General features: G+C 43.3%; 1 protein-coding gene across 2 annotated transcripts in view; it reads left to right on the top strand.

The window, feature by feature from the left end:
- Positions 1–14,084, top strand: part of LOC144128603 (cell adhesion molecule Dscam1-like) — a 239,036-nt gene that overhangs the window by 156,481 nt on the left and 68,471 nt on the right. For both annotated transcript variants that reach the window (XR_013313807.1, XM_077662134.1), the window contains exons 3-4: positions 6,093–6,254; positions 13,929–14,075. Coding sequence is in view for 1 of the 2 variants with exons in the window: in XM_077662134.1 (XP_077518260.1) it covers positions 6,093–6,254; positions 13,929–14,075 (309 nt within the window). In the remaining variant the exon portion in view is untranslated. The remainder of the gene's footprint in view (positions 1–6,092; positions 6,255–13,928; positions 14,076–14,084) is intronic.

The following is a 14,084-nucleotide window of genomic DNA, read 5'->3' as shown; positions in this document are numbered from 1 at the left end:
TGCAAGTGTCGCCCGCAGGCAGCGAAAAATGACAGGCTGCCGCTCTCTGGTCGCGTCAAAGTCCCCGCCGACCACTCTGCTAGCGCTTTAGCTCCACACAGCGCAAGCTTCAAAAGGGGAAAGGAGCGCGATTATTTCGATGGTTCTTCCACTGAGGATGCGAGGCAGGCAGCTCGCCAGATTGAGCTTAGGGTAGTTGGGAACGGTGCTTTGCGAAAGGGAGGTACAATATGCTGTTGGAGTTGCCAGGGCAACGTAATAGGAGGGACGTGTGAGCTGTGCCACAGCATCCTTGTATCGAGATTCTCCAGAATTGTGAGGTCACTCGATTGTGCTTATGTATGAGAAGAAATGTGAGCTCTTTCGTTGAGAATCTATTGTCCTTATTTATAGTTCCCTTTAACGAGAGGCAGTGAAATATGGTTTATAGGAAAGCTTTTCAGCATGAATTTCTTCTGCAGCCATCACCCCCAGCTCTTCTTGGTTCAGAGATTTTTTGCTTTCAGAATGACGAGAGAGAGGGATCCGAATCCTGGCACAGATTACATACTATATGTGTAATTAGCATGTATGAGTAAACAAATAACAATTGGTTCTATGTTTTTTTTTTACATTTCTGTTGCGCGTCTTTTGTAAGTACTTTATTATTATAGTGGAATTAGTTGTATCGGGTTGATCTTTTAAAAGAGATAAATTTAAAGCGCCACAGAAGTTTAAAGAAACCAGTCAAAGTTGTCTGGAAGGAAAGATTTCAAAATGTTCAAAAGCGACAAAAAAAAAGCAATCATTCTAATTTAGCTGAGATGTCGGAGCACCTTTTCATACCCGACATTGTGTGTACGAGGAAAAAAGGAAGGACTCCGCATTCAGGAATCCAGAAGAAATACAACAAAAATTTCCAGTCCCGAAATAAACAATGATTTTTAATTTTGGGCTTAGATCGATAAATTAAACGTTGCGAAGCCTGCGGGAAAAAAAATTATGCTTGCCAAAATGTGCATTCTTTGCTTGAAAGCAAGAGCAAAGCTTTTCGCCAAGCTTCATGTCGAAAGCTAATCGTTTACTTTTTTTTTCGGTTGCTTCTATTACCGAGAAGACTGTTTTTTGAGCCCATGTTAGGACGGTTTCATTCATTTCCAAGTAGCGCGCGCAGTCGCGTCGAATACTCTTGTAACAAGGTCGCCCGTGGAAGGACGTAGAAGAAACTTGCTTTAGATTTAGCCGAATATAATAAACTGAGCTTCCAACATCTAGCCCTCATCAACCGAAACGCACTCTTTGAGAGTTTCTTTGTATAGGCGTTAGTGATATAAAAAAGTGTTCACTTGGCGGTCGTATTTCTTTGATTGACAATTGGCCCAGGCCTTATTGAAGAGAGCGGAGTTTCCCTTAATGTACCTAAAACACTGTTCTCTATAACCCTTCGTTGGCCCCCTCAACTGCCTGTCCTCACATTAGGATTGAACAAACAGATGCAGAAACCTTAAAAAAATGCTTCAGAGTAAGGTAGTCACATATGGCGTGAGTCATGTTTTCTGCTTCAAGATTAAGTATTTATGCATGCTGTAGAGAAATATATATATATATATTTGAGTCTTTTCAAAAAGAAAGACTTGTCATTCCAGGCATTATTTGTAAGCTTTATTTTTTATGGCACCATGTCTCTTATTCGGTGCCAAGAACATTACGACGACCACTTCCAGTTGTGTCGCTGGAACCGGTTCTGAGCATTCTCAGCATTCTCAGAGGCTCTCAGCACATGGTCCCCATATCAAAATTAGCTAATCAGCACGCTAGAATCCATCCACAATAGAGCTGTTCGTTTCATAACACGCAACTACATCCCCCATTACAGCATAACAAAGATCAGACTTGTTATCGGCCTCGAGCCTTTAAGCATTCGCCGTTCTATTGCTTTTTTATGCTTATTTCGTAAATATCATTACAACACCAGGCCATCTTTATTACCTTTTTGAAGCGCTTTCACGCATTTCACGCCGCCTGCATAATCAGTACCGCATAAAACGCATATACGGAAGAACTCAAGCTTTTAATTCATCTGCCCTTCCACGTGCCATCAATCTTTGGAATGATCTGCCTGACAGTATCGCATGCAACTGCAGTCATGAATCATTCCAGGATCAGTTACGCAAACATCTCATATGACATTGCATCTTTTTTATCTTTGTTTTTATGTATCACAGTGTATTTTTGCTACTTCACTCCTATTGCATTTTGTTTTGATTCTTTGTGCATTATAGAGCTTCTACAGCTACTTACGCTTCTAATATTGCCGCTCCATTTTTTCTTAGATTAGTATTTTACATATGTTCTGCATTTATACTACAAATAAATACCTTGTGTCTATGTATATTTTCGCCTTAGGTTTGGCCGTGTACAGTAGTTTCTTTTTACTTTTTCTCTTGTATATGATGTTGTGTTAATTAGTTTCACGTGAATATTTGTCTTTCTTTGTCCTCATTATTCAATAGCCTTCTGGGCCAAGCAGGGTGTTATGAAGAAATAAATAAACAAATAAATAAATAAACAAATTTGATTCGTAAAATGTTGGCCGTTCACTCTACATGAAGCTACTGCGAGACTGCTGTTCGCGTGAGTGCAGTTCTGGGCCGTTAGCGAGAGTTTACACTCGAATATTTATCGTGGTTCTAACAAAGCATGCTATTTTATTTTTTGAACGTGTCTAATGCCACATCATGTCTCTGTTTTGCAACGCTAATTGCTTCTTCAAGTTGATCTCTAATGACTTCCACGTGCAAGCAGTTAAACGTTATTGCCATCATCGACTGCGTAGACAAACCTGGCGTTTGTGGCATACGGACCGAAAGCCGTCTTACTGTATCATTTGTCTAACGAGCCGTATTGCTTTTTTAGAAGTCTATGCGCTTAACTCTTTTTATCTAGTTCATCATTTTTACATGATAACATCACCATTACCTCTATGCATCTTTCTCTTCCAGCGCCTCAAAATCTATTATCTCAAAATCTATTATAAGTGAATTCTAGCGCAGTGAATGTGTATACGGTGACGTATGCAGCTTCTGAAGCTGTAGCAGCCTTTGACGTCGTCTTTTTCTCTCGTGCGGGTAATGTGAGGGAGTCACCGCGCCTTTCCGTTTTTATTACCACGTCCTCATTTTCCCAGGCACTGCGAGATCTTGCAAACAGCGGAAATATAATTGCCGCGCTTGGCAAGAAGTGTCAGTGTATTCTCCGCTACGCTACATCACAAATTTTTTAAAAGCGTTATCCGTGAGTCTACTTTGACGTACTCACCTCTGAACCGTGACGCGATCTACTCCCATTCTCGAAGTGGCCTCGTAATCGTAGAGTGCGCCTTGTTCACAGCGTTGCTGCTCTATCGACGTCCCTACTGCCCGTCCCTTGAGTACAACGACTCCTGAAGGAACTCCGCCTATAGAATATCAGAGAAAAAAACTCGTAAATGCGGCGTCTAAAGACATACCTTTTTAAAAAAAATGATGAGAACAAAGTGCATCCTAGTAATGAGGGGCTTTTTGCTTAAATAAAAGGGTTTATACAGACGCAGACACACTGTTTTCGCGCTATCTGCCATCAGTGCACTAGCAGCGCGTCCGCCTAAATAATATCGCGATAAAAATAAATTATAGACACAGTCAAAGGTGTATGTCAAAGAAAATCAGAGAACTCCTGTTTCATGGACACGTGGGGTGCTGTCTGCCTCTTTGTAATAAATACTCTCCTGGTTCTTGTTTTCCGGTTTACTAGTGCTTTCGCCTCTGGTCAGCGTTTTCAACTGGAAGGGATTGGTGAAGTTCAGAAAACCACCAGTTGACAAAGCTAGAGGCCGATAAGCCAGACTGGCTTGGCAGGATGGAAATGTGCAACCTCATTTGTTATCTGCAGAAGGATATGTATGATATTTCGGAACAGTGGCGCTTTCATCTGTCGCTTCTAAACTTGAGTGAGGAGCACCACAACAAGCCTGGAGTTTTCTTTTCCTGAGTCTTTGAGACGAAAAGCGCAGCTTGGAGCTCTTGTAATTTACACTTGTCTTTCAGAGTCTCCTTCACTAATGCCGCCATCAATTTTCTTTGCGAAAGTCCTAGGCCTTAGACTAAAACGGTACATAGAAATACAAACTACGCCATAGCAATTAAGCTTTGATTCAGCGGTGATGAAGGTATCCTACAGGAAAGAAGATACAGTATATTTACTGAACAATGCAGAGAAACACCACCTGTGCCAGCTAAAGCTAACTAAGCCTTAAAAAGACGGATTGGCCGAGCCCAGTGAAACCGAACGCGCACAGCTGAGAGTCCCATGACCCAGTACTTTGTTTAGTTCTCCAGAATAAATTTATTGAAGAGGATTAATTAGCTCTCCTATTAATTGTAAGATTTTTAAACAAAGTGTGAATCAAACTTACAGATGGGCTTGAAAAATAGCTGGCAACAATGTTTGCACCAGGGTACCATTAACACAGCTTCATATGCCAGCTTCAAATCAAAGCTGCCATTTGACAGCTTTGGCGGCGGATTCTTATTTGCCAGTGCGCACTGAAAGTCATATCGGGTACAGCGCTCCATGGAAACACCAGCTTTGATCTCTGAGACACGCCTTGAGACACAGAAAAAGCACCGCTCTCAGGTGCAAGCTTTTCTTCCGCGAGTGATATTTTAATGGCGGTTTAAAAAAGCTGCTATGTGTAAATAGTAACTTGGTGCCAACATTTCAGCCACCTCTTTTTCAACAGCATTCACATATTCTCAATTGAAACCTTGTTCCTAATGCGAACAGTTATTGTCTAAATATAAATATTAATTGATTAAATTCGAAGAGCGAAAAGAGTACCGCAGACGAGCCACGCTACTCTAAACGACCCTTGGTTGGTTTCAATGCATTTAAAAGCTAGGCCACGTTTCGGTGGAACACCAAGTAAACAAACAAATGACAGTGTTCTGAGAGTGCCTTCAGCAGACCCCATTCATTTGTTTTCTCCCTCTTTTAAATGATCGACTGCTTCTAGCCGCAATCCTCGCAGAAGGTCTTCGCAAAATGTTTTTGTACGCTTTAACCTTTCCTTTCATTTCCTTTCTGTTTCTGTCTTTTTTTCATCTTCAGCTTACATTGAATGCTGCCCAGAATATGTGTTTTATTTCGGATGACCACCAGGTAGCCCCAAGCTTGTTTGTTTCAACAACTGGAACGGCGCTGCTGTGTGCCTTCGCGTCCAGCAAAGAGCCACCTACGCTCACGTGAAACACTAACAAATGGTCTGTGGTCAACTCCGGGCCATTCTGAGACATTCAGTGTTACCGTGGTTTAGCCTGTCTGCAGAGGCCTGTTCTTTGGCTCTGGCTGTAATTTAGAGAGAGGACAGGATGCTGCATTTGCAGGCTCATGTTACTGGGCTTGGAAGGCATTACTGTTCTGGACGCTCGGCGCATCTGTACCACTTAGGTGCGTAACAACCGACAGCGCCTAAGGCGCACTATTTGTCAACGTCGGCCCACATAATGTTGAAGCGTGCTCTAGTTTCCAGTGCTGTACTGGAGACAAGGCGAACGGGAGGAGGTTGATGGTGGTGCATTCTTTTTACTGTATTGTAGGTTTCAGGTCATCTAAGCCAATGGATAATTTAGAATTAATGATCAGCCGATGCTTTAGGAGAATATTTAGGTGTGTTTTAGAGTGAATGTTCTTGGCTTATGGTAGTGCAGAAGCAAATATGTTATAATTAAGATGTTGCAAATGTTCATAAAAGATGCACAGAGAAAAAGGTGTTAGATCTAAAGAAGTATTAAAGGTGTTGAATTGAAATGATACGGATAATAATGGAAGAATTGCGTTTCTAGCTTCCACAGAGTACGATGTTTTGTTCCCAGGGAGAACTCTTCCTGTCTTTTGAATATGTCCGCATAGTGCCTAATTAAAATTACATTTTCTCCTTCGCTTTACCGTCTGAAGCAGAGGTAAAAACGGCTAAATAACTTTCAATCTAGACCTGCGTGTTAATATTCAGCAATTAAATATGCATCAACAGCCATGATACTTATCAGATTTTCGTTTTTTTTTGTTCAATGCAGTCCTCGACACCAACTACGACATAAGATTCTCGGACAAGCACGTTGTCGCCGGTAACCCGGTTCTGCTACAGTGCCCAATCCCTAGTCACCTGGCAGACCACGTGTTTGTGACGTCATGGCAACGCGTCGACGGCTACGTCATCACCAAGAATACTCATGGAGGTAAGTGCCTTTACACCGCTGTGAAGATTTTAGTTTCTAACTTGTGCGTTCAACTTCAGCGTTAGTCACTTTGTTATGAGGGTGTTTATGAAAATGATTGCTAAAAAAATATGTTAGCCCTCACATCTGTATAAATATTAAAGTTCATACTGCTGTGTGCTTTCGGCATTTCTTCAAAGCATGAGGGTGTTTCCAAGCTTCAGCTATATGTTTTACCCGACAGTGAGACGTATGCAAATTCGAAGATTTCGTGCCCTCAGAGAGCTGCATTTAGAACTTTTCGAATACCTCTCGTGAACAAACCTCATAAAGACGGCGCATACGTATTCCGAGTGCTGAGAAAGAAGCTTGGAACAAACAGAAGGTAAAGAAGTAGAATGGTTGAAGATAACTACAAAAGAGCTTTTGTAGAGGTCCTTCAAGTGCGAACACGAAGCTGTGCTGTTGATTCACTTCTTGCCTGTTCCCGGTAAAATGTATTCAGAGAAGCAGAAATGACAAGATTGCCCCTTCTATTTCCTTTTGGTTGGCTGGGGGCAAGAAAATGATTGCTTAAGGAGTACAATAAAGAAAAAAGCAAAAGTGACTGTAAGTTGCCAGGCAACTTATTTCTTCGCATGTCCGCTGCTTGGCTAACGGAAGGTCAAACATTATTCTCCAAAGAGCTGCCTCGATTATAGCTGTCTTGGAAGCTAAATGGCGCTTTCATTCTCAAGCTTTTTAAAAACGTGGTGCCAAGACTTTTGCAGGTTTTTTTTACGGCTTCTTTCCTTTCGTAAACTTTTGTAGTTTTATTTTTCCTGCTCACGTGGCGCTCTGCTTCATTCAAGCCCTACAATACGCGCCATTTAGGCCCTCCAAGCGCGGCTGTAGTTCCTAGAATCGGCTCTCGCAGTTGATGTTTCCTGTCTGGGAATATTATTCACCGCGTCCAATTGCTTTCTTTTCGCCGGACGTATTTCGTTCAGCGACTTACCCTTTCCTGGTTTCTTCAGAATACTTTCTTCTGCAAAATATTCGTGCGAGCTTTCAAATAACGAATAGAGGCAGCCAAAATTTTAGACAGAGTGAGAAAAAAGAGTGGAAACAACACACACACACACAAAAAGAAAGCAGAAAGGCGTAAGCCGATAAACGATTCCCGGAACCGAATGTCAAAATTCCCTTTAGGGCATTCGTTTGCATTGCAAACAAGCTCCGTCGAGGTTTTATTTTCTTTTATTTTTTGAGAAAATGGGGTCAGCTCTGTTTAATGCGAAGACGGTCCGAAGGGAGCCTTTTGGAAGTTTTGGAGTGCTTGCGCGCAGAGGCAGGGGCTTGCGTGTCTTAGTATATTTGTCGTGCTTCTTCTAAAACGCATGCTATGCGAAGGCGCCTCGCCGATTGTGGCGGTGAGGTCTTTGAAGTGCTCGGAGCTCTGCCAGTGTTAGCCGCTTAGAACTGGTTTTAGTACGATGAACCTCCTCGTCATCGTCATGATATCGAAGTCAAAAAGAAAATTAAGAGAAGATATGGTGATTAAGCTGGAATGAGCCGTAAGCTGGGGCTCCCGCAGAAATTACAAATTCTCGTTTGACAACTTTGCAAGTTCTCTACATTTTCCCCTTTCTATGCAAGTGCGCCACTACGTTAGAAAGTCCTGCGCAGGTACTTTGCGAGAACAGCTACCCAGACTAGTTAGCAGTGGTAGTTGATCCTGGCGAATAAATAGCACACACGCCGGGAGTCCTGCAAAACACAAATTAGTTAGCGCTGTGGTGTTTCGTCTGCTTTGTGCTCTTTTGTTCTCATTGTTCGAGCGTTGTGCATGTGATCTGGTTCCAGTCAGAGATGGGTTTTACACTTGAACAACTAGTGCATGCCGTGCTTGCATTTCCTGCTTACATATTCTCGCCTCCTTTTCCACTTGAGCGCGGACCACATGACCGATGTCACCTCGTGAACGGAGTAATATTCAAGCTGAGCTCTGACGCACTGTAACAGCAGGCTCATTTTATACAACCAATTCTTTCGTATTTGAAATAGTCTGCATTGTAAAAGGATTTTGCGCGGTGCATCAGACGCGAGGGCGTCTAAAAAAACAGGGCAGCATATAGCAAGCGTCAGCTTGAAAAATACTGGCGTACCGCTTAGCTTTGCATATTTGATAGTTCAGCAGCACAGACTGTTTTCGATACAGATGCTAACCACAGCTTTGTATCGCCGTTAAAAGCGCTTAACTTAGGAAAGTGATTGTTTCATTGACTTTCTTTTCCATGCGATGGTCACTTTCCTTACCCCTACTTCCTTTCATATTTATCACCTCCCTCTGGTACGGAACGTGCGATCAATGCAAAATGGTTTTACGCACTGTAGGAGTAAAAAATAATCAATACACCGCTTCACCATCATTTCTTCTTCTTAGAGCTAAACTTAAATCATGCGCCTCACAAAGGGGCACAGTGAAGTAATGTGACACTTCATGCTAAATTAAAAATTAAAATTGTTTTTTTGGGGAAAGGAAATGGCGCAGTATCTGTCTCACATATCGGCGGACACCTGAACCGCGCCCTAAGGGAAGGAATGAAGGAGGGAGTGGAAGAAGAAAGGAAGAAATAGGTGCCGTAGTGGAGGGTTCAGGAATAATTTCGACCACCTGGGGATCTTTAACGTGCGCTGACATCGCACAGCACACGGGTGCTTTAGTGTTTCGCCTCCATCGAAATGCAACCGCCGCGGTAGGGTTGCAAAGTGCACTTTTTTTCCGAGGTGCTGATTCGGGTTGTCCGTCTATAACCATCCCGCTATATACCCTACTCCTCCTTTTGAGACTGCAACTTACGCCGTATCTGAAAAGATCATTACATGCATTAATAGTGCAACGACATTAAAAGGATGGCGCGTTTTGTGTTTATAGAGCGAAATATATCGACCGCACTGGTGAGGTACTGTTTTTCAGATCGCTCTTCAAGCTCACGTGAGGAGTGCAAGCAGCATGGATTCAACGCGTTATCTTCGCAAGTTCCATGCGGTCGCCTCCCGAGCAAACAGGCCACCAAACACGCGAAAGCAGCGATTAGTGGTCACTATTTTTCTCTCTGTAAACATTGGGTGCCTAAAAAGAGCAGCTGCAATACAACGCCACTGACCAGGCGGCAAACGACCACCCGACTCCGCTGGCGCGGCATTGCGGGCCACGCTCTCATCTGTGCGCCTATTGTTTGAGCACTTTGTAAACAGGCCGTCCACTCGTCCCCTCCGCACGTGGAGCTGGTATTGATCAGGCGTGGCGTGACCCTGCGTGTTCGCTGTTCTCGGATATGATGCCTTATTGGCTCTTTTCGTGTATTACATGCCACTGTTGCTTTTTACTCACTCACACTTGCTCTGTATTTTGTTACTTTACTGCGGCGAAGCATGTTCTATGTAGTTTCCGTCGGGTGCTTGCAAGTTTGCAACAAGAACGGGCAGCGCTTTTTTGAAACATGTGCTTCTCACTCGAGATTCCTGTTAAGCAAGAATTTCAAAGTGAGCGCACAAAAAGTAATTCGCGTGAGGTTGCGGAAACTGCGCACTTTAAAGAAAAAAATCGAGTTTCAAATTTGAATTTCACATTTGGTAGGCGCCCTGTTTCGGTGCTGGCGAACTGTCGGTTATTGGTACTTCATTGAGGTAGCATTAAACCCTGACATACGTAATGGCTAATTAACAGGATTGGGATGTGTCTTGAAGCCGTGTTTTGAACACTTCGGTTTACTGCTCGTTCCAGCGGAGTCTGTCTACACCGTCTAGGTGCGAGAGGTAGTGAAGAGCATTTGCAGGAGTTTAGAGCAGGCAGTGGATTTAATGACGACTTGATGACGCAGTCTTCAAAAAGACCTTTTAGCTTGAATTGAGCAGACAGAAGGGTCGTAAAAAATATTGCAGTCAGTTCATTTTTTTTTTCAAAACTTCTGTTTCATCAGTTTCCTGCAATCTTGATTGAGAATCGGTCTTATATAGAAAAGCGGTCCGCTTCATGCGACACAGATTTTACACCGGCATGAGTGGTATTTTAGCCTGGCACATTTTTTTATAACGTGTATAGAAATGCCAGTGTAATTGATATTCGCCGAGAAGGAAAAGAGGACTCTGGCGAAAGGCGCAGGTAGAGGCGATGGCCTGTTTTCAAGAGATATAAGGGGCTACCTTGCTTGGATACTCCAGAATTTTTGACCCAAGTATGCCATCGCTAACCTTCCAAGCTGCATTCCTCAAAAAGCATTATGATAATGACTGTTTACTAGATTCAGATAACATCTGCACGATATCAGCTAATGTTGAAAGGCATGTTAGCTGTTGCTACTGATGTCATTTCAGAGCTAAAAGAAAACGCCCGACAATCTGACGTACGCCTAACAATGACAAAATAGACCGCATTTCCAAAGCCGAACAGTAAGAATAGATTCATGCCGCTATTGACCTGTGTTAGATTCTAGTTTTGTACTGCGCCGCGTTAGATTAAAAGCTGCAACTCGATTTTATAGAAAACAATCAAAATATGTGTTGAGTGGTTCATGAAAAAAAAAAACACGAAGCCCACTCTGATAAATTTAAATATTTCTGGCAGTCGCTGGAACGGTTCTCCTGGCGGAGTGTGGAGTAATGAGGCCGCCATGCATTTTGTATGCGCAGGAAGTGAAATGTAGGAAACATAGCGCACCTGCAGTATCCGTATTCTTTTCAGAAACCACCTGCCGAGTACTCTAAAGCTCGAAGACCGCATTATTTCAGCTCGTTTTCTAGCCTGGGTTCTGTAATTGCCTCATATCGCAGCCGTTGGAGACAAGATGAGAGTGAAGATGACTCATAAAATAATCATCTCTGGAACATTCGCAGGTGAAAGAACTGCGTTCACACGCCTTTATCTTATTGCCAAGGTGCGGCTCGGCTATTTTCTGTTCGTTATTTTTCATTACATCTAGAGCGGCCTGGCTGGCGGTGTCCGCAGTGGTGAAGTACTGCACTCAGGAATTCATAGAATTGCGGATCGTGCTGTCTATCGTTATCACAGTGCAGCCTAGGGTCTAGCTAGTTATTACTTCTTCATTTATTGATGCGGGAACTAAGCAGGCAGCGAGGAAAGGAAGTAGAATGAAAGAAAATTATTTTGCTTTTTGGTGAGGGCAGTGTACATTTCCTGGGCACCGCTGCTGCATCAGGTTTCATTGTGGCCCCTTGATAAAAAAGATGGAACCATTTTGCGCGTTTCTTTTGTGCAGCTTCAGTAACTTTCATCTGTAAAATGCGAGGTTTACGTATGAAGCAATAATGAACACACAGCGTGTGAAACCACTGCAATTAAACATATTTTCATAGAACAATATTAAACAAAAAAACTTGGCATCAGAAGGAAAGAGCAGAAAAGAATTCATCAGGGTGCGGTTGAAAGAGACTTTTTGTTATCTTACCATCTTACTTGAAATACATCAGCCTGACGGGACACATTATAAATTTTGTTCTAATGCGAAGTGAACGCTGTTTCTAGCCTATATTTTGTGTTCTAGACGTCCCTCAGTGGTGTAAATGGGCGGCAAGGACTGGATTTCTTTGTGTACTACTTTTACGAACAGAAACACATTTCAAAACAGAGCAGGTAAAGCAAAGGAAGCCTAGAGGCTGCGGCTGCCTAAAAGCAATTCTTTCTTGACTGCTTAACGCAAAGTCAATATCGGCAGACCTGGCGAGCCTGGTCGTGACTTCACCCGATGTATCGAGTGTGGCGACTCAAAATATTACTGGGAGACAGGCATCAGGCTTGCATCAATGCGACTGCAAAAATACCTTGGCCAGTATAACACGTCAATATCATCAGCAACATTGCATGAACTTTTCAGATGTCGCCACATTCAGGCACTCAAAGTGGCAATTTTTTTTTTACGTAGTGAAGCTACAAGATTGCGCGCCACTAATGAAACCAGTAAATAATTTCTGTTTTTTTTAAATAAACGATAGAATTGCAGCGGCACGTATTTCCATGTCTACGTTCAGGTGCTTATTATTTCGAAAGCATTAATACTTCTCTTACGTAAAATGCAGGCGGCGTGTGCGTGCGCTAGTGTGTGCACTCGCAGATGGTGTAGAAAACCGCACGATGGCAATAAAATAAAGGCAGCGTCATCAAGTGCCCCTATAACGCACACATCACGCCGAGCACACCCACTTCAGATAATGATAGACATGCCGTTCCTCTATACATATTTTCCGATGGCCGAACTGTGGCGCCGGTCTTCTAGGCAACATTCGTACCAAAATTGTTATACAACAATTACTCGTACAGCGTTCCCGATGGTGTCATACGATTTCTTTTTTCTTATAGCTTATATGTGCTAGTCAAAATGGAGGCTGGCTTGCGACCGGGATTCGAACTGGCGACATATGCACGTTCAATTGTATGCCTCCCTAGACTTTTCACCCCTTTACATACGGCGCTGCTGAGGAGTCCACCGTGGCGGGAGACAGTTATTGTGCCATTTCCTTTCTTAACAAAAAAATTCGCGCGATAATTGCGTTTCAGCAGTTGTTGCCTTAGGCGCGCGTGTGTGTAGGTTAGTGTCAGTCCCCCCAGGATTCGTAATGATTTCGCATTTCCGCACGTAAGCAGTCTTAAGTGTGCCTGCCATATTTTAAGAGCGTCAGCTCTTACTCATTACGTCTCGAAATTTCGTGGTGTCTGCTACCACCATGAGATCACAGCGCCATCTGTGGTAGCAACTACTCATCGCGTTTCGATATTTAGTGGGGTCTGCTACCATCCTGAGATCACAGTGCGATCTGTGGCAGCAACTAGAAAACAGCACGCTAGTGGGTAGTCAACATGAGTACATCAGTAGCATTATAGAAAAAACCACCTGCTGCGTGCCAATGATGTCCTCACGGTCCAATATGGTGGATAGAGGTGGAACTATGCGAGTACGACGTCAGGGGACGAAATGGCGGCAGTGTTTCTGCTTCTCGAATCCAAGATGATGGTCAATAAAATTGGTTGTGCCCTCCCATCCCTCTTCCCCCTCACCCCCTAAAATATCCTATAAAGGGTATGGCAACGGTCCCGTTTATTTATGTACCGCTATGTATGTATACATTATTTCCGCTATACAGGCTCCCACAACAAGGGGCACCCATCACACCCTTCCCTGGACAGTTCTGTACCGAATATGGTAGGCAAATAAAACCCCATGGGTTGTGCAAAAATAACTCTGCAATTAAATATTAGGTAGACATTGAATACATGTAATTACTAATTGAAGCGTTACTATATCGCTCCGCAAGCCGAATTCTAGGCCCACCTTTACCCCCCAAAACGAAGCAAATTTTGTTTGGGACGTATTTTTTGGGGTGTAACTTGACGACAGGTAGACGTAAATTGTAATTTCTTCGATAGATGGCGCTAGGCGTCAATCGCTCCGCTAGGTGGAAAATTCTTCCGAATCGCTCAGGGTTTCTTCACTGTCCCCACTGGATGCGGACAGACTTTCGTTTTACGCATGGCCAATAAAGCTAACGCTGGTGACTTCAAAGCCTTCCAGATGTTGGCGGCCTTTTTTTTTAGGTGTTGAGATATGTAAAATATTGGTTGCACTGCGTAAGTAAGATTTATGATTCCTCGATTGAAATAACAAGTTGATTCCAGTACAATATTCGTGCTCAATGCAGATGACTATGTGGTGACCAACGATGGCCAGCTGTACATCAGGGAAGCTCGGGATGCCGAAGAACTTCTTCGCTACCGCTGCCATACGGAGAACACGCTCACCCGAAGGAAGAAGACGAGCATCAATTTCGTGCGCCTTCTCCTAAGAGGTTGGTGCT

Source organism: Amblyomma americanum, chromosome 4 (genome assembly GCF_052857255.1).
Source record: "Amblyomma americanum isolate KBUSLIRL-KWMA chromosome 4, ASM5285725v1, whole genome shotgun sequence".
Taxonomy (NCBI): Eukaryota; Metazoa; Arthropoda; class Arachnida; order Ixodida; family Ixodidae; genus Amblyomma; species Amblyomma americanum.
The sequence above is the reverse complement of the archived record's forward strand: the minus strand, read 5'-3'. Positions and strand labels throughout refer to the sequence as shown.